The sequence below is a fragment of the Octopus sinensis genome, linkage group LG11, assembly GCF_006345805.1.
Source record: "Octopus sinensis linkage group LG11, ASM634580v1, whole genome shotgun sequence".
Taxonomy (NCBI): Eukaryota; Metazoa; Mollusca; class Cephalopoda; order Octopoda; family Octopodidae; genus Octopus; species Octopus sinensis.
The window spans coordinates 52819421-52838729 of NC_043007.1; the positions used below are offsets into that span (position 1 = coordinate 52819421).

The following is a 19309-nucleotide window of genomic DNA, read 5'->3' on the forward strand; positions in this document are numbered from 1 at the left end:
AGAAACGACAAACACTTGTCAAAGTGTGGGTTTTTTTGGCCTAGTAACCACAGCTTTTGAGATAGGGATTTCTATCCTAGTCCACTCACATCCTCACCTCTTTTTACATGTCCCTGTAAATTTTGGAGCGTATCCCACAGGATCTAGTGCCCTTTCACCCGTTCCAATGCCAAAACCAGACAAACAAACAAACTTTTCGCATTTCAGATTTATAATATAGAGAATAAATTCCAAATACAAATCTTGAAAATTTCAATAAATACAGGTACCTCCCCTAGTAAACAAAATTTATATATGGACCCACAAATTACAATTTTTTACTCGTGGTCCACCTTAAAGCTTCTGTGGACCCCTGGCGGTCTATGTGGGCCTCAGTTGAGAAACTCTGCTCCAGAGGCTCCCTGATGGTGGTAGATAGTTTCTGCTACCTGGTGGTGGTAGATAGTTTCTGCTACCTGGTGGTGAAGGATTATCCAAAAGAACAGTTGCTAGAATAAGAACAGGATGGAGAAAATTCAGAGAGCTATTACTCCATCTAGCAACAAAAGTTGCAGGGTGAACGTCAGCCAGTATGATGCTTGAATATGAACTTCAATGCTACATAGTAGTGAGATATGGTAGTGAGTGCAGAGGACAAATAAAGACTAGAGAGGAATGAAGCTCGTATGCTGCATTGAATGTGCCATATTGGTGTGAATATATGCTGAAGTGCTAATGCACTGAGCGGAAAAATTATGCATAAGTGGTATCAGATGTAGTTTACAAGAGAGAAAACTGCACTGCTTTGGTCATGTGATGCATATGGATGAGAACAGCTGCATAAAAAAGTGTTAGTTGCTTAAACTGGATGATAAGAGGAGACCCAGAAAGACATGGAATGAAGTAGTGAGGGCTCGAGATATTGAACCGCATGGAGGAAATGATAGAGGATCAAGATGATTGGCAATTTGCTGTGCTTGAGATGACCTACACATAACAGAAAATATGTCCTAAAAGCATTTTTCTATGCTTGGATAACATGATGGACGGTGTCCCTACACCCTATCAAGCATTTGTCACATCTCATCTCTCTACCAACCCTCTTCCATACAAGCTGAGCACAAGTATTTCCCACACCATCTACCAGCCCACTCATGTTGGGTTTAGTAATTCCCACATTTCTTTTTCCTATCTATTACCCTTACCCATGTTCTGGGCACTGTCCCTACACCTATATTGCTCTGTCAAGCACATCCCACATCCCAACTCCCTACCCACTCCTCCTATAACAATTGTCCCCCTTGACACATATTATATCCACTAACACCTTGTCAAATCAATTTTGAATTTGGATCTTTTGATTTAACATTCTTCAGTGTAAGGGATAAATTTTTCATAATTTTACAACACAATATTTCATTTAATGTACACTTTCATAATATATCCACTTAAATTTTTGTATTCAAACAATGCTTTCATCGCAAAAGAGGTTATATATCTAATTAAGTTTATTGGTAAACAAAAATATTTCTGATTTTCTTTTGAACCATTTCACTTTTAAAGCCTTTTGATAAAAACAACATTTAAAAAATTTTTTTGAAGCATTACCTTATGCTTAACTGTTTGTAACTTATCTAATAAATAATGTGAAATAAAAGCTACAATGTCATAGCTATAACCTGTAAACTCAAACCTAAACAGGACAGGGGTGTGTGCTAAAAAGTAACCTAAAAAGTTCACATTGGCTATGTATGTTGTGTTCTCAGCTGATATAAGAAATAAGTCTAATTGCAAATAGAAGAGTTGGAGTCAGAGTCGATTGTAACATAAATAGAGGGGTCAGAATGTAAAAATGAAAGGAAAAAACCCAACTTACTTAAGTCAATTCTTTTTTCTGGGAGTTGCATTTTTCCTGAAAGTGAAAAAATCAAAATAAATATATTCTAATTAAAATATATTTGACATACAGATAATCCACAGTTACAACTTTTACAAGTAACAAAAAGGAAAATTTTCCTGCATACTGTATAAGAGATTTCTCATTGCCATATAAAATTCAGGAGCAATGAATTTCCTGGTGGTCTCTAAGGAAGCTAAGAGTAGAGGAGTGGCTTGTTACAGCCGTACAAGCCATGTACAGTGACGCTGTCAGTAAGGTGAGAGTCGAACTTGAATACAGTGATGAATTTAGCAAACAAGTTGGAGTTCACCAGGGATCAGTTCTTAGTCACTCCTATTCATCATAGTTCTCCAGGCCATGACTGAGAAATTCTAAACTGGATGCCCATGGGAACTGCTATATGCAGATGACCTCACTCTTATTGCAGAATCTGAAGCAGAATTGGAGAAGTTTGGAAGCAAAACCTGGAATCAAAGGGCCTTAAAGTTAACTTAGCAAAGGCTAAAGTTGTTGTTAGCAAGAAAGCAGATAAGACTCTCTTTCCATCAGGAAAATGGCCCTGCTCAATATGTAGGAAAGGGGTGGTAAGTAATTCTATTTGCTGCACCAAGTGTAAACTATAGACACATAAGAGATGCAGTGGAAGTGTAGGTAAGTTAACAGATAAGGTTGCTTTCGTGTGTGGCAGACGTGCAGGAACAATAAGCACTAAGAGCTCACAGGGCTTAGACTTTCTCAACTGCCCAGGAGGCCCTCTTGAGGTAGTAGATAGTTTCTGCTACTTAGGTGATCAAATTAGTAATGGTGGTGGATGAGAATAGGATGGAGGAAGTTCAGAGAGCTACTATCTCAGTTGGCAACAACAGGACTCTCAGAGTGAAAGATAGATTGTATGATGTTTGTGTGTGAAAGGCTATACTCCATTGTAGTGAGACATGGGCTCTGAATGTGGAGGACATGCATAGACTGGAGAGGAATGACGGTAATACTCTGTTGGATTTGCAACATTAATGTGCATGACTGACAAAGCGCAACTGTGGAGTGGTTAGAAAGGGCATTCAACTATAAAAACCCTGCCAAAACAGACACAGTAGCCTGGGGTAGTCTTCTACCTGACTGGCTCCCATCAACCATCCTACCCATGCATGGAAGACAAATGATAAATGATGACAATGACATCATGTTTTGTTTTTTCTTGGCATCATTAATACTTCAGCAGTTAGAATGGGGCAACTGGAAGCAACTGTTTGAATGCCAAACATCTGGAACAGCTGTAAGATGCTAAACCTATTTCAGTTATGATTTTTATGGCAATGAACTATTTGATGCTGAAGATAAGTACATACACATGAAAACATACAAAGCAAGGAAAGAGAGAAACATAAAAATGTTATATAAACAAAACCTCAGACAGAGAGAGTGGGGAGAAAAACATTAATATGTCACATCATCTTTGCTTTAACATTTACATTTCCATGCTAGCATAGGTCAAATGAGAGTTATGTTAGGACAAAGTTTTATGGCTCAATGTCCTTCTAATTACTAGCCTATGTTGTTTCTAATTGAGGTTATAATATTCTAATTGAAGTTATATATTCTAATTGAGGTTATAATATCTATTGAGCAACAAACACCCAGGCCATATTTATGCAGAGAACTGGAAACGAACAACAATGGATGAGGTTTTTCATTAAAAAGATTGTACAACATATCAAGACATGCCAAGAAGTCCAGACATGCATTCACAGTGGAATGCAAGCAAGCAACAGTCAGCAAAGCCCATTGCTTACAACAGGTGAACATACATGACAACAAGGAAAATATGAACTAACACAAAAACACACACATATTTTAAGATTTTGTTTAGGTATAGTGATACTAATAACTTTCTTTTAGAACTCAATATACATAGGCTCTAGAATAAAGCATTAGGCAAGTACAGAGAGTAATATGAAATTAAAGAAATGACAAAGGAACAGCTGTTTCTGCTATAGGATGAAGTGCACTCAGAGATAAAAGCTTGTGCATCATCTTATAGATTCCTGGGAGCCTCTAGAATTAAGTGAATGTTTATTTGAAAAACATTTAAAAACATGGAAAAGACTACCATTAGCAAAGATAAAAATACACAAGAAATAAGGTATAGAGTTTGAGGAATAGAAGCAACTCTTAGAAATATGTAGATTTAAATAATTATATGTATAAACACAGGTGCATAATGAACCTGTATATAAATAACTAATCATATGCATACAAAAATATACAGAAATTATGTATGTTAATACACATTTAAACAGGTACATATGAGTGACCAGCAGAAACCAAACAGGGGGAAAAAAACCCATGGAGACGGAAAGTGAGAGAATCTAAAATCTAGAGATAAAAAATATTGTTATAGACTTAAAGAGATAAAGAAATTGTGTGGTAAGGTGATAAATTTATCAACAAATCAATGGCCATGTGTGTCTAGCTAGACTGATGATAAACAGGCAAGTACAATATATGATAAACAGGTAAGTACAATATAACCCACCCACACCCTTGGAGACCCATCCTTCCCCTGCAAACAGCGATTCCACCCAGCTTTATAAGGTGAATTCTATAATAAAGATGTCATTTTCTCAATACATATTTTTTGTTGTCAAATACTCTGAATTTCTCAAAATTCTTCTAAAGGATATTTGGATCTATTTGTCAAACATGAGGGTTTACCTTGGATGTGTATTCTACTTATATTTACTGATGTCTGATTGTTGGATATTATGAACCAAATTATTTTAAAACTAAGTGCTTTATTGTAATATTATTGATAGAGGGGTTACATATTAATTTATCTTTAAAGCCACTATAGACTAGGGCACTGTTGTAGTTTGGGGGTTACCTTCTTGAAAATTTCTTTAGAGGAAGATAATTTAAGATACTCTGTAACTAATAATAGGAATAATAATAAACCTAAAAAATAGACGAAGGAAAATAATTTGGTTCCCCACCTTCTCTTAATGTAAAAACCAATGTAAGTAAAAGATTCTTGTCTCTCCTAGACAAACCTTTTCCAGAAAATCACAGGTACAGGTAAATATTTAACAGGTGCTCAGTGAAATTATTATATACCTGCTGCCCCAATATGAAAAGCATCATTACACATGAACAACACCACTCCCAGTTGTAACTGTTGAGACTCAGGAACCTGTCCACTTAACAAGAAATGTACGATTAAATCTGTCATATATGAGGCAGAAGTTACAACAAGGCTAGATGATAATGCAATCAATAAGAAGAGCTATATTGAACTATGTGAAGGTGACTTCAAAAATTACTATGGTAATTATATATCTTCCTTCTGACACAAGGATAAAAGTAAAGCTACTAAGTTGGCTGGCCACATATGGAGTTTGAAGTTGAATACCATACCACAAACGATAAAGTGGAAAATAGTTCACACTATATGTTAACAGATAAAAAAAGATACAAGCTATGCATAGTTGAAAGAACTCAGATCCTTTTCAGATCTAAGAACTCTAAACACACTGCTGAATTTTAGATCCAAAATTTTCAGTGGTTGTAAGCATATAGCAAAGTTCCTGTTGATGAATTGGAAAGTACCATCCTCTCCAGATTGAACAGCTGAACTGCAGAGATGAGGCCACTATCTTTTCAGCCTTATATTTTATGATCTAAGGCAAGGGTGTCCAACCTTTTTTCTAGTGGGCCAAATAAAAAATTTATGTATATTCACCGGGGTTCAAAGGTACTTAAATATAAACTTTTAAAAAGTTGGCTTCCCAGACCCTGGTCAAACCGTCCAACCCATGCTAGCATGGAAAACGGACATTAAACGATGATGATGATGAAATATAAAGACAAAATAATGTGCTATTGACAGTAAAAATGAAATTGCACTTATACAAAATAAATTCAATGTGATTTTTGGCATTCCTTTCCTGTTATGATATTCTTAGTATCTGCTTTTATGGTATTATTCTTTACTCTAAGAATGTTAGTTAAATGGCAATCACCCAGCCTATTTCTTTCAGTAGTTTTGATGTTTTTCATACATGCAAAGAATTGTTCACAGCAGTATGTACTACCCCACATGCATGATAGTTTTCTAGCTAAATTGGTAATTTGATCAAATTCATTGAAAGAATGCAATTTCTTGTAAAAGTCAAGAAGGGCATGTTCTCTATGATAAGTTTTCAAAGATTCTCTACTGTGAATCTAGCTAGTATTTGGCTGGTACTTCCACATAAACAAATGAAAATGGATCACTCAACAATTTTAGTTCATAGAAATATCACATTTCTAAATTTCTCAGAGATTTATACAGTAGCAGCACGATAAAGTGATGGTATGTTGCCAACTTAATGTGGCAGCCCCATGAAAGGGAAGAATGCTACAGCTATTTAGCCCTAGGAAACACCATTTTCAGTTGGCCATGACACATTTTCTGTGTCCTTACACTTATCTCCCCCCTTTGAAAACATAAAGACAGAAAATGTGTCATGGCCAACTGTAAACAGTATTTCCTAGAGCTAAATAAAAGTATCATTCTTCCCTTTCATGGGGCTGCCATATTAAGTTGGCAATATAGCATCACTTAAATTTTAGTTCAGTTTCTATCTTTCTGAATTTGGTTGTAAAAGCTTCACATAATTTAGTGTATTTTTCAAAGTTGACAGGAAATTCTTGTCTTTTAGATAAATTCTGAAAATGTACAATTTCTCCACCTTTCAGTTGTGTTATGATAAGTTCTAATTTCTTAGTAAAACTTATTTGCTCAAACACTGAACACTATAACTGGTATTTTCCTTGTAAATGCAAATTAAGTTCAGCTTATATTTCAGTGATATCTATTAAGAAGGACATTCAACCATTCTTCATTTGCTAAAAAATCTACATTTTGCTTTTTGTTTTGCATGTTTCAGGCAACAATAATTGAAATCTCTTCAAAGTTGCTACTTGACTGAGCCATCTGACTTTTGAGAAATAAATAACGTCTTCATACTTACTGCCAACTTTTACCAAGTATGCTTTGAATGTATGATGGTTCAAGCCCTGAGACCTGATAAAAATTAACAACGTTCACAATATCTGTCATCAACTGTTTCATATTCAGTTTTTGAGCACATAGTTGCTGTTGATGATCAAATTAATTTTATTTCCATCAACATTGAACTTTTCTAATGATAAATTAACATGCTCATTTATGTCCCTGCCATTTGTTGTACTCTTCATCCAACATTTCTCCAATGATATTAAAATTGACATCAATTCTTCTGATGAAAATAACCAATTGTGCAGTGTCACTTTAATCAGTACTTTCATCCAATGCTAAACTGTAAAGAACTCATTTAGATAACTGAGTCTGCAATGTACCCACAATACTGTCAGCTAAGTCATCAATTCTTCTACTAATTGTCTGATCCAACAGACTTGTTTCTCTAAATAAGTTCACCTTCTCAAGACAATATTCATTAAAAGCAATTACAATACATTCTTTTATCAATTTGCCAACTATCAGTGGCTTACCCTTCCGAGCCAATCTTTCAGCTATTAAATAATTAACTTTTGTACATGTACCAGTTTGCCCAACATGTTTTTTGAAATTGTTTTGTTGTGAAATAAGCCTCTTCTTCAATTCATCTATTTTCATTTTCCTTCTTTCTCCGTTAAATTCATTATATTGAGACTCATGTTTGGCAGCATAGTAACACTTAATATTATATTCCTTGCATACAGCAATTTTATCATTACATATGAGGTAGATAATATTATTGCATGTTTCAATTACGAAATATTTTTCTGTCCATAGGACATAGAATTTTCCCTTTTTAGCATCAGATGCTATGACCAGATAATGGGCTATTAAAATTGACAATTAAAATTATTACATAATCATGCTGATATTAATATTCCAGAAAATCAGAAACAAACAAAAGATAAATAGGTTCTTCTGCATAAAGCATTAGCATTAGGCTCAGCCTAGACTAGAAACACTGAAGTCACTATCACCTGACATTGTAAACAACGTTAGGAAATAACACAATCAATATAGATCCGATCACAAAAGATTTGAAACCGAAACAATGGCTGTTAATTATGCATCAGCAAAATGGTTGATTCTATGATGTAGAGTCAGCCATTCTACATCATAAACCCCATGACCACCTTCATTTTACCTCCCTCCATTGAGGTTTTCATTGGTCCATTCAAAATAGCATACTCTGAGAACAATTTTCTCATCACACATTATCAAAGTAAATGAAAATATAACTAGAAAACAACACATAGAATTAGAATTTGAATTGCCAGTGGGCTGCATGAAAATATTAAGTGGGCCACAATGCAGCCTGCGAGTTGGACATCCCTGGTCTAAAGGAAAATGACTCTAATTTCCATCCCTACCTTGCTTCTTTCTGTTTTCTTTTTTATTTTCTGGGCTTTAAACCTTCCACCTTTTATATCTCTCACCTTTTCCCACTTTTTCTCTCATCTTATCATCCTATTTTAGCTTGTTATGCCATGTGAGCAGCACCTGAAGATTGCACTGAGACACCAGACATGTTAAAAAATACTGTCCAGCATGCTTTCATTACATAAAACTAATAGAAGCACATAAAAACATATACTGTATTTATTAAATAATATCATATATATGTATCATATCTTTTACATGTTCCAGTCATTTGATTGTGGTCATGCTGGGGTACTGCGTTGAAGAATTTTTAGTCAACCCCATCCTTATTTTTTTGTAACACTGATACTTAATTATTCTATTGATCTCTTTTGCTGAACTGTGAAGTTATGGTGGGTGGCATAAACACATCAACAACGGTTGTCAAGTAGTGATAGGGAACAAACACACTCATATATGTACAATAGGCTTCTTTCAGTTTCTGTCTACCAAATCCACTCACAAAACCTTGGTCAGCCTGAGGCTATAGTAGAAAACACTTGCCCGAGATGCTATGCCGTGGGTCTGAACCCAGAACAATGTGGCTGGGAAGCAAACTTCTTACAACACCTGTGTATATTTTTTTTTGCCATTTTCATGTCTGTTTTCGATGCTCAGTCATCATAATTCAAATAATTTCTCAGGAGTGATAGACTGGTGCTCATGTCATATGGTTTGATTTCCATGGCTGTATGCCCTTCCTACCACCAACCACAAACAAAGTGCATTTTTTCTTGGCACCAAAGAGGCTCTCAAATCATCAGCTCAACTCTACTTTTCCACTGCTTGCTCACAAGTCTCTCTGGAGAGGAAGGAGGGGTGGCTGGAGAGTTCACCAAGGCACCAGCATGAGTGGGATTGCCTTATATACACTAAATGTAAAGAGTACTCACTATCATAAGATGTCTACATTCACTAAAGGAGTGTATGATAAAAGTATGATGAGAGAGAGAGAGAGAGAGAGAAATAACAAAATAAAAGCAAGCATGGGTGGGTAGACAAATGGTGACTGAGATGAAGACAAGTAGAGAGTAAACAAAACAAATGTGTAAGTCATGGGTGACAATAGAAGTGGTCTTGCTCTATAAGAGACTGCATTGGACCGTTTGTACCTAATATACTCTTGGTAAACATATCAATATTAGTATTACTTGAATTGGTTATGGTTCAGAATTAATAACTGTGAGCATCTATGTATATGTAATCACACATAACATTCAATTACATTCTATTTACATTACAATATTATAGGAAAGTAAGCAGGTAAGGTTTTTGAAAATTGTCCTCTTGGAGTACACAGTCATCTTGGAACTTATGACAGCTTTCTTCATTAAGGCTTTTCTTAATTATGTAAAACTGTATGTCAATCTGCAAGTTAGATACATTTGTACTAAATAGTACTGAGGAAGGATATAATTCAAAATTACTTTATTTTTTCAGCTACTCATAATTTTACAGTATGCAATTCTCTAGTCATAAGCACACAATATCACCAACAAGTATCTATTTATGTTCATTTTCTGAGGTTAAATTCAATTCTTCCTCTTTGAGTGACCACAGCTGAGATGTATTTTACCAAGCAGAACCATGAATCTCTGTTCTCTATTAGCTTTGGTAGATCCTCACTTTTATATTGTATGTTTCCAATTCAACGTGGTTGAATGGGTTTTGTCTTGTGTGTGATAGAGTTTGGTCTACTGCATGATGACAGTGGCCAGCAAAGCCTACCCTGCATTGAGCAACAACAGTAGTGATGTGAAGAATGAATGTCACCTGCCAGAAGACCTGACTAGAGGCGATCCAACAAATGGTGTAAGTCTGGCAGACTGAAAGTCACAAAAATGGTTTTAGTGATGTAGATTGACATAATAAGAATAACATGTATGCCTTGGACTATGAGAGGGTACTGAAAAGTCCCTGGCTTTAAGGGTATTGTAAAAGGGTAGAGCTGTAACCTTTACAGGGGTAGTAGGACAGCTATTTAGAACATACGCAAAAAAATCATGATGGTAAACAATATACATTTCTTCTTTTTGTAGATTTAGTGCATGATGGCAGCTCCTGCAGTGGATTTTGGTAAAATTGAAGCACAGACAGTCATGAAATTCTTCTTTTAACAAGGCAAAGGAGAAGCAGAAATCCATGGCAAGATGAAGGAAGTCTTGAAGGATGGCTGCCCATCTTACACAACAGTGAAAATCTAGATATCAAAGTTTTGGACTGGTCATTTTGAGGTCACAGATGAACCCCAGTCAGGACAGACAACTTCCGCAACCACAGAGGACAAAGTTAATGTTGCACACATCATAATTCTAAAATATAACCAACACCATCAAAAAATCTGACCATTCAAGATTTCAAGTGAAACCATATCGAATAACAATTTCATCTTTGGCACACTTTTTTCTGGCCAAGACCATTACTATATATTCAGTGCATTTAAGTCACACTTGAGAAGAGAACACATGGAGATAGCAGACAGCAGTGAACAGCAGCAGAGCACTGTCACAACACAAAAAGTAGAAGCAGCAGCAACACACCATGACCAGTTAGCTTCAAGAAATTCATGACAGCAACTTCAATCATACTTGGTCCAGCAACAATAAACTTGGAACCATATTAGTGTAAACATAATTTCTTTGTCATTTGTAGCAATGTCATTTATTTTGTGAATAAATATCAAATATCTTTTTATTCAAAATCTCAAACAGAATTCTGTGTTCTTTATCATAACAATTGATGACCTGACATCTAAAGAACACTTCATAGTCTCAATTTCCAGCATCAACAATGAGAACTTCTGACACCAAGAAGTCTTTTGAAACACCTACAACACCAACTGAAGCTTCCATATCATTGGCAGTTTGGTTCATTTATCTGGAGGCAAAGTTTTATTTTGTCAATGATAAAAATAGATATAGTGGTGGTATGTTGTCAACTTAATGTGACAGTCCCATGAAAGGGAAGAATACTACTGCTATTTAGCCCTAGGAATCAATGCTTCCTGCTGGCCATGACACATTTCCTGTGTTGTTATGTTTACAAAGGAGGAGATAAGCACCTCCACCTAGCAAAGCCAGCATCCAAAGACTAGTTTTTGAGTCATTGCCCATCATCAGTCTGGAGTAGCATGGCTTGTAAACATAAGGACACAGCATGGCTTTGTAAACAGAAGGACACAGCATGGCTTTGTAAACATAAGGACACAGGAAATGTGTCAAGGCCAACAGGAAGCAGTGCTTCCTAGGGCTAAATAGCAGTAGTTTTCTTCCCTTTCATGGGACTGTCACATTAAGTTGACAACATACTACTTTATCGTGTTACTACTGTATAAATCTCTCTGAGAGATTTAGAAATGTATTATTTCTATTTTTATTGAAAATCTCAGACAGAATTCTGTGTTCTTTATCATAACAACTGCCTCAATAATATGTATTTTTCCAACTCATAGTAGTATGGAAAAAAAAAACAGGAGCAAAACAAATATTTTATAACCTGGACTGTAATGTATAATATACAGGGGTTTATTCAGAATTAGATACATAAACAAAAGAGTTTCAGTCTGATACACCTATGAACCTTAGCAAAGGTGCTTTCTACTCTACTTTCTGATTTTCTCTTGTGTTTTTTTACATAATATTTCTCATTCTCAATTTTTCTTTATTTAAAAATATGCAAAAATAAATAAGTTGAACTTTAAAATCTTATTATTTGATACTTCAAAATAAATGTTATATATATCTAAATATCTAGCCCATATGATGGTAAATAACAGACACATACACAGATTTCTCTGCATGTTCTCTGATATAGAATTTCTCTCTCTCTCATAATTAAGTTGTTAAAGAGTTAAGGCAAACTACAAAATATTAACATTGTTACCTGTTTTACTGATATTATCAACCATTTCTTGAAACTCAACAGGTACATCAGCTTGTTTCCACCGCTCACTATCTAGAATTAAACTACAAAAAAAAACAACACATTATTATATATACTAGAATGTTACCCATCATATGATGAGTATTGAAGGGAATATCCTTCTTCATGTTGCAATTAGCATGCATTTCATCATGCCAGACCAATCATCTCTGTGCCACATAAACTTTAGTCAGTCTTTAGTTTCATGTATCTGCTATATTAATATCAATAGAAATGTGTGAGCAGGGGGTGGGCTTCATTCTTATTAAGATGCATAAGTCTCTCAAATATAATATTCAATATGGCTAAGAATTCAGCACAATAGTAGAGGAAAGAATGCTGAGCAACAATAGTAGAGATGGGTGAAATGTATCCATTCATCTCCTCTTTGGTCTTGCGTCAGGATAGGCTTTGCCAGCCACTGCTACCATATCAGATGTTATTTTGGAGACTTCTGCATTTTAACAGATGAAGACCACTCAACTACACTGATGTTAGTGGCAGAAACACACAACATGAAACCAAGGACCAATCAAAGTTAATGGTTTGCACACAGCAAACTTAATGGAACAACAACATGCTGGTTGTTTCAGCTACTTGAAAAAAATTATTTGGAAAAATTAATGGAACAACAACATGCTGGTTGTAATTTCATTTGCATAATACTTACAACTCTTACTCTCTCACACTCTAACCTCGTATTCTCACTCTCTAAGTTATTGTTGCCTGTGCTTGCTACTTTATCTCACCCTCACATAAAGTGTAAGTAAAATTTTTATTTCTAATAATACAGTACAAATGAAAGAAAAAATGTAAATGTTTAATAATAAAGTGCTCCATATAAGGAATTGCAATAGCTCAAATTTATTTTATAAGTACTTATTTCAAGAGAATTTTGTAATTGTATTCAAGAATTATAGCAAAATATTGACTTTCAACTGACTTCTTTCTTCAACCTATGCTTTAATCACCCACTCTCTTATTCTCTCTGAATAGTAAGACATTCATCTAAATATACTATTGAAACAAAACTGAGTGGCAAATTCTGCAGCTAAAATGACAGGCTATTATCCTCACTATCCCACATTGTGATGGATAGCCTAACACTAAAACCAATATAAAATTGTGATAATGCAGTTTAACTTTGAATAAGTAATATAATATGTTATTACTCTTTCAAGAGCATGAAAAAAATAATGCATCCAAAGTTACCCATATTTATTGCTCTTCGCAAGTTTACATGGTTAGGAAGAGCATTACTGAGATAGTATTTAACAGATGAAAATCCTTCCTGTCTGCAACCCTTACTTGTTTTACAAGTTAAGTATTTTTATTCCACCAACATACACCCATTAAAACCGTCAACAACAGAACAGCTTGCATAAGTTGTAAATATACATATCATCACTGACATTGGAACGGTGTCAATGTGAAGACACTGTGATTAAGAGAGTTGCTTGATTACTATGTGATCCTGGGTTCTATCACACTACGCAACCCCTTGACCCTTTAGGCAAGTGTCTTCTTCTGTAGCCTTGGGCCAACAAGTGCCTTGTGAATGAAATTGATAGTTGAAAACTGAATGGAAGCCTGTAATGTGTGTGTGTGTGTGTGTATCATCATCATTATTTAACGTATGTTGTCCATGTTGACATGGGTTGGATGATGTATTGTCAGACCCCAGACCTGTTGGCCTAAAACCTCATCAAAGAATGGAGTGGGAAATGCCTCACTAAAGGTAAACAATAAGTGATTATCTTCCTTTGCCATCGAGTTCTAGCTGCACCACCACCATGTGGTCACCAAAGATTACAAAGATAAACAATTGTCTCCCTTCAGCCTTACCTATCGGCTTCTGGCTGTGTCATCACCTTGTGGATTCCAAAACACTAGCAGGAATCTTCTAAAATGCAAACATTTTGGAGTTAAGGATTTGGTTTGGCCCCCACCCCTACTCCTTAACACAATTACACCTGTAGGTAGACTATTCCTTAAATAAATAGACAAGCATTTCACTAGCTCCCATAGGTATGGGCCCATCTTCAACAAATATGTTAGGGTCTTGTTTAGCTGTACCACCAACATTAAGAGCACTCTAGTTATCACACCTAAGGCACAGGAAGAAGAATGTTCCAGTAGTTGCCGAGAAGGAGGCCACTGCGAAACCAAAGGGGTTGTCTATCAAGCCGAGGTTCTTGCAAGCCATGCCATTACCACCGGCAGAGGCGATAGCAGCCATAGACATGGGAACAGAGCCAGCAGCACTGCCACCACAGCCACAGTGACGACAGCATCACTAACAACAATAATAGTGGCATTGCCAGCAGTAGCGGCATCACCATCAACACCAGCCTTACCAATAGCTTTCCTGACATCCATGGTGTCAGACGTGACAACTTCCACAGTGGCAGACCTGATAGCCACTATAGCAACAACAACAGGTCCAATACCATCACCAGCTATAGAGGCAACAATAGCAGCAGCAACATTATTAATAGCAACAGCGCCTTCTCAATAACCAGCAGTGGTGATAACACTACTGATGCCACCACTACCACCTCCCCATTGCCACAACCAACAGCCCCATCTCCAACATCAACAACAGGTCCAGCACCAGCAATGTGTGCAGGGGTGAAAATATTACTGACACCACCACCACCGCTAGTGATGCCAATACTAACACCAGCAGCCCCAGCTCCATCAGCTTCGTGATCTTTGGTGACCACAAGATGGCAGTGGAGCTGGAACTCGATAACCAATGGCAAAGGGGGATAATCACTTATTGTTTACCTTCATTCATTTGATGCTAACAGGTCTAGTGTCTCACAACATGTTGTAAGGCCACACTCCTTATGGATGAGAAACCCAGGGTGATTCCATACACCAGCCTCCTCCATTATAATATTAACTGCTCTACTTCGAAGAGCAGTGTTTCTCAACCTTTTTATCCTTGCGTAACCCTTAAAATAAAGTACGTCTCAAAGAGCCCCTGCACAAAAAACATTATATACCATATCGTTCTCATATTCTTTCATTGTAGTTCACGTGGTAAATATCATATATATGTGTGTGTGTGTATATATATATATATATATATATATATATATATATATATATATATAATATATATATATATATATATATATATTTATTTTATAGAAGGAGCTTCTACAGGACTAGAACTGTTTCATTCAAAAGAAATCATCAGGAAGCTAGTAGACAAGAGTTGTTTTGGCATTTATACATTTAGGCAGGTTTAAATGGGTGGTGGTGGGGGACTTTTTTGGGGGTAGGCATGGCGCAAAAACGTCATTATTAGGGGAGTGGTCAAAGGAATCGGTGGTAAAGTAGATAAAAGAATAAATAAAAGAATAAAAAAATAAAAAATAAAAAAATATAAATAGAAAAATAGAGTTTTAGGTAAGTTGGGAGGCTCTCACTTGTACATCTACATATATATATATACACATATATACACCCGCATATTCACATATATCTATACATATACATACATACCCACATATACATACATATATACATATACATACACATACATATACATACATATATATACATACACATACCTATGTACGTACACACAGATACACATATACATACATATACATACATATATGCATACCCACTCACACATATATATATACAAATGCATATACATGCACACACATACACACACATTTTTATTCTCTTATTTTAATTTTATTATTACTACTTATGTTTATATCTTTATTTTTATCTTGACCGGTCAGCCGGTCTCAAGGGATGATATAAAGATTCCGTTTATCTATCTACTTACTGATACGAATGCAAGCACTTACTCACGCCCACACACTCACACGTACACACACGCACGTGTTATATTCATACACGCATACATCTACATACATTCACGTATATTCACATACACGCATACACATACATACCTCAACACACCCACAGAATACTAGTCCATACATATACACCAATTGATATATATACACATATATGTCCTGCTGTGGCTGTGTAGTCTTATCCTGGACAAACACTCACTCTTGCAGGTGTCGCAAATGTAGCGAAGACTTTGCCTGGCTGGTTGTAATGTCATAGTTTCTTGTTCCATTTCTCCTCTCTCTCTATGTCACTCTTTTGTGCTCCCTCTTTTACAGTACATCGCCAATCTCCATGGTTGCTGGCAATGGCTTCCCAGTTAGTAATATTGACGTTGCAGGCATTCATGTCCCTTTTGCAAACAGTCTTCCCACAGACCTAGTGCCCCTAGCAAGCTCTCTGTTGAGTATGTCCGTGGGGATTCTGCCATCTTCCATACGGCTAACATGTCCAAGCCATCTCATATGTCTTTGTGTGAGGAGTGCAAACATGCTTGGTATTCCTGCTTGCTTGAGGACATCCTTGTTGGAGACATGATTCTGCCATTTGATGCGAAGAATTTTCGGAGGCAGCGCAGGTGAAAGATATTTAGGCGACACTCTTGGCGTGTGTATGGACTCCAAGCCTCACTTCCATACAGTAGAGTGCTAAGTACACATGTCTGGTAAATCTTCATTTTTGTGGTCCTGGTCAGCTTATTGATGTTCCATGACCGTTTGGAGAGTTGGGCCATCACAGCAGCTGCCTTGCCAATGCGTATATTGAGGTCAGCATCAAGGGATAGGTTGTAGGTGATGGTAGAGTCAAGATAGGTAAACTTCTCCACCTCCTGTAGTCTGTGGTCTCCAATATGTATGTTTGGGATGTCCGAATGTAGCCTGACCCATGATGCTGGTCTTCTTGAGGCTGATAACTAAGCCAAAGTTGTTACATGCTTGCTGAAAAGAGTTGATGAGCCTTTGTAGGGCTTCTTCTGTGTGTGATACCAGAGAGGCATCATCAGCAAATAGCATCTTCTTGATCAGGACGCTTCTGATTTTGGTCTTGGCACTAGAGATTGAACAGTTTCCCATCACTTCTACTGTGCAGAAACACTCCATCATCTGATGTCTCAAAGACATGTGACAGCAGCAGCGAGAAGAAGATGCCAAATAATGTAGGAGCAAGGACACAACTCTGCTTTACCTTGTTTTTTATTTGGAAGCGGCTGATGTTGAACCATTGTGCTGTATGGTGCCTTGCATATCATCATGGAAAGATTTAATGATCCTCAGCAGCGTTGGTGGACATCCGATTTTTTGGAGCAGGATGAAGAGGGCTTTTCTACTTACCAAGTCAAAGGCCTTTGTCATATCAATGAAGGCCATATATAATGGCATTTTCTACTCTCTGGACTTCTCCTGAAGTTGGCGTGTGGAGAATATCATGTCAATAGTTGATCTGCTTCTTCTAAAGCCACACTGCGATTCTAGATAAATTCGAGAAGCAAGCAGTTGCAACTTGGACAGGATAATGCGAGCAAAGGCCTTTCCAACAGTGCTTAGAAGAGATATTCCACATTAATTGTTACAATCACCACGGTCAACTTTGTTTTTGTAAAGGGTAATGATGTTAGCATCCCACATATCCTGAGGGACTGTACCTTCTTCCCAGCACTGACACAGAAGCTCATGAAATTGCCGAAGCAGGATGGTATTTTTGCCGGTTTTGATGATCTCTAAGAGGATGCCGTCTTTTCCCAGAGTCTTGTTACTTGCTAGGAAGTCAATAGCCTTGGTGAGCTCTGCTATAGATGGCAGACTGTCGAGTTTGCACATGACTGGCAAGATCTTGACACCCTCAATTGCAGTCTCAGCTACCGTGGTCTCCCGTGAGTAGAGATCCTGGTAGTACTCCACCCATCTATCCATTTGCTTGCTTTGGTCCTTGATGAGATCTCCAGTAGTTAATTTCAGAGGGGCTGACATGGTTACGGATGGTTGCTTTCTTCAAACTGGCATACATCCCATGGGTGTCGCCACTAACAGCAGCTGACTGGATACTCTGACAGATTTCCTGCCAATACCTATTTGCACAGCGTCTGGCAGTCAGTTGGGTTTTATTTCTTGCCTTTCTGAGTTCTTCAAGTGACTTTGTAGAAGAATCACTCTTGTATTGCATTAGAGCTGCACACTTTGCTTCGATAACTGTTTCCAGCTCTGAGAGCCTAGCACTGAACCAATCTGATTTTTGCCTTTTTCTCATGTCGAAAGTATCTATTGATGTGGTATACAAAGCTTCCCTGATATAATTCCACCTACTTTCAGCAGAGGAGGTTGGGCAGCTACTGAGGGCAACCTTGATAGAAACAGCAAAACATTTTTGCAGTGTAGGGTCCAAGGTTCTGGCAGTGTTAATGTGTGGTCGGCCTATTTTCTTGGAGTGATGGACTTTTTTAGGCAGAATCCTCACCCTGCTTCTTATTAGTGAATGATCTGTGTCACAATCCGCGCTGTGGTAACTACGGGTCAGTTGAACAGAATTCAGAAAGGATCTTCGTGTAATGATGAGATCCAGCTGATGCCAGTGGTGAGATCTTGGATGTCTCCAAAATGCCTTGTGGGATGTCTTGTTGGCAAAGAGTGTGTTAGAGATGTACATGTTATGGTATGTGCAAAATTCGAGTAGTCTCTGACCATTGTCATTCATCATCATCATCATCATCATCGTTTAACGTTGCTAATACCAAAACACATACACTTACATATATACATATATATACGATTGATGTTTCAGTTCCTCTCTACAAAATCCATATATATATATATATATACTTTCAGCAAAATTTATATTCAAATGAATGTGGTACTTAAATTAGATGCACCAGAATTTTGTACGGTGTTATCCATATAAATCCATGGGGTGATTATAATCAAAATAAGCAACAAGAATATCTTCGGTAATTTAGTATGATCGTTTCATGCTACATCATTTTATTAAATATTGTAAGTATTACAACAGTTTTAAAATGTTGAGCAATCATCACCCATTTATAGAGGTTTTCCATCAATACATATACTTATAGGGCTATTAGAGAAAAGAGACAGGCTTGGAAGGACTGGAAAAATGGGGGTAGCAAGGAATTGTATCAGACTGCCAAAAGAGAAGCTAGGAGACAGGTTTATTTAGCC

General features: G+C 36.8%; 1 protein-coding gene across 1 annotated transcript in view; it reads right to left on the minus strand.

Annotated features, from left to right (window-relative positions):
• Window positions 1-19309, minus strand: part of LOC115217636 (vacuolar protein sorting-associated protein 54) — a gene marked incomplete at its 5' end in the record, with an annotated part of 299488 nt that overhangs the window by 104805 nt on the left and 175374 nt on the right. The window contains 2 exons of the mRNA XM_029787388.2: window positions 1856-1891; window positions 12216-12298. Coding sequence (XP_029643248.2) covers window positions 1856-1891; window positions 12216-12298 — 119 coding nt within the window. The remainder of the gene's footprint in view (window positions 1-1855; window positions 1892-12215; window positions 12299-19309) is intronic.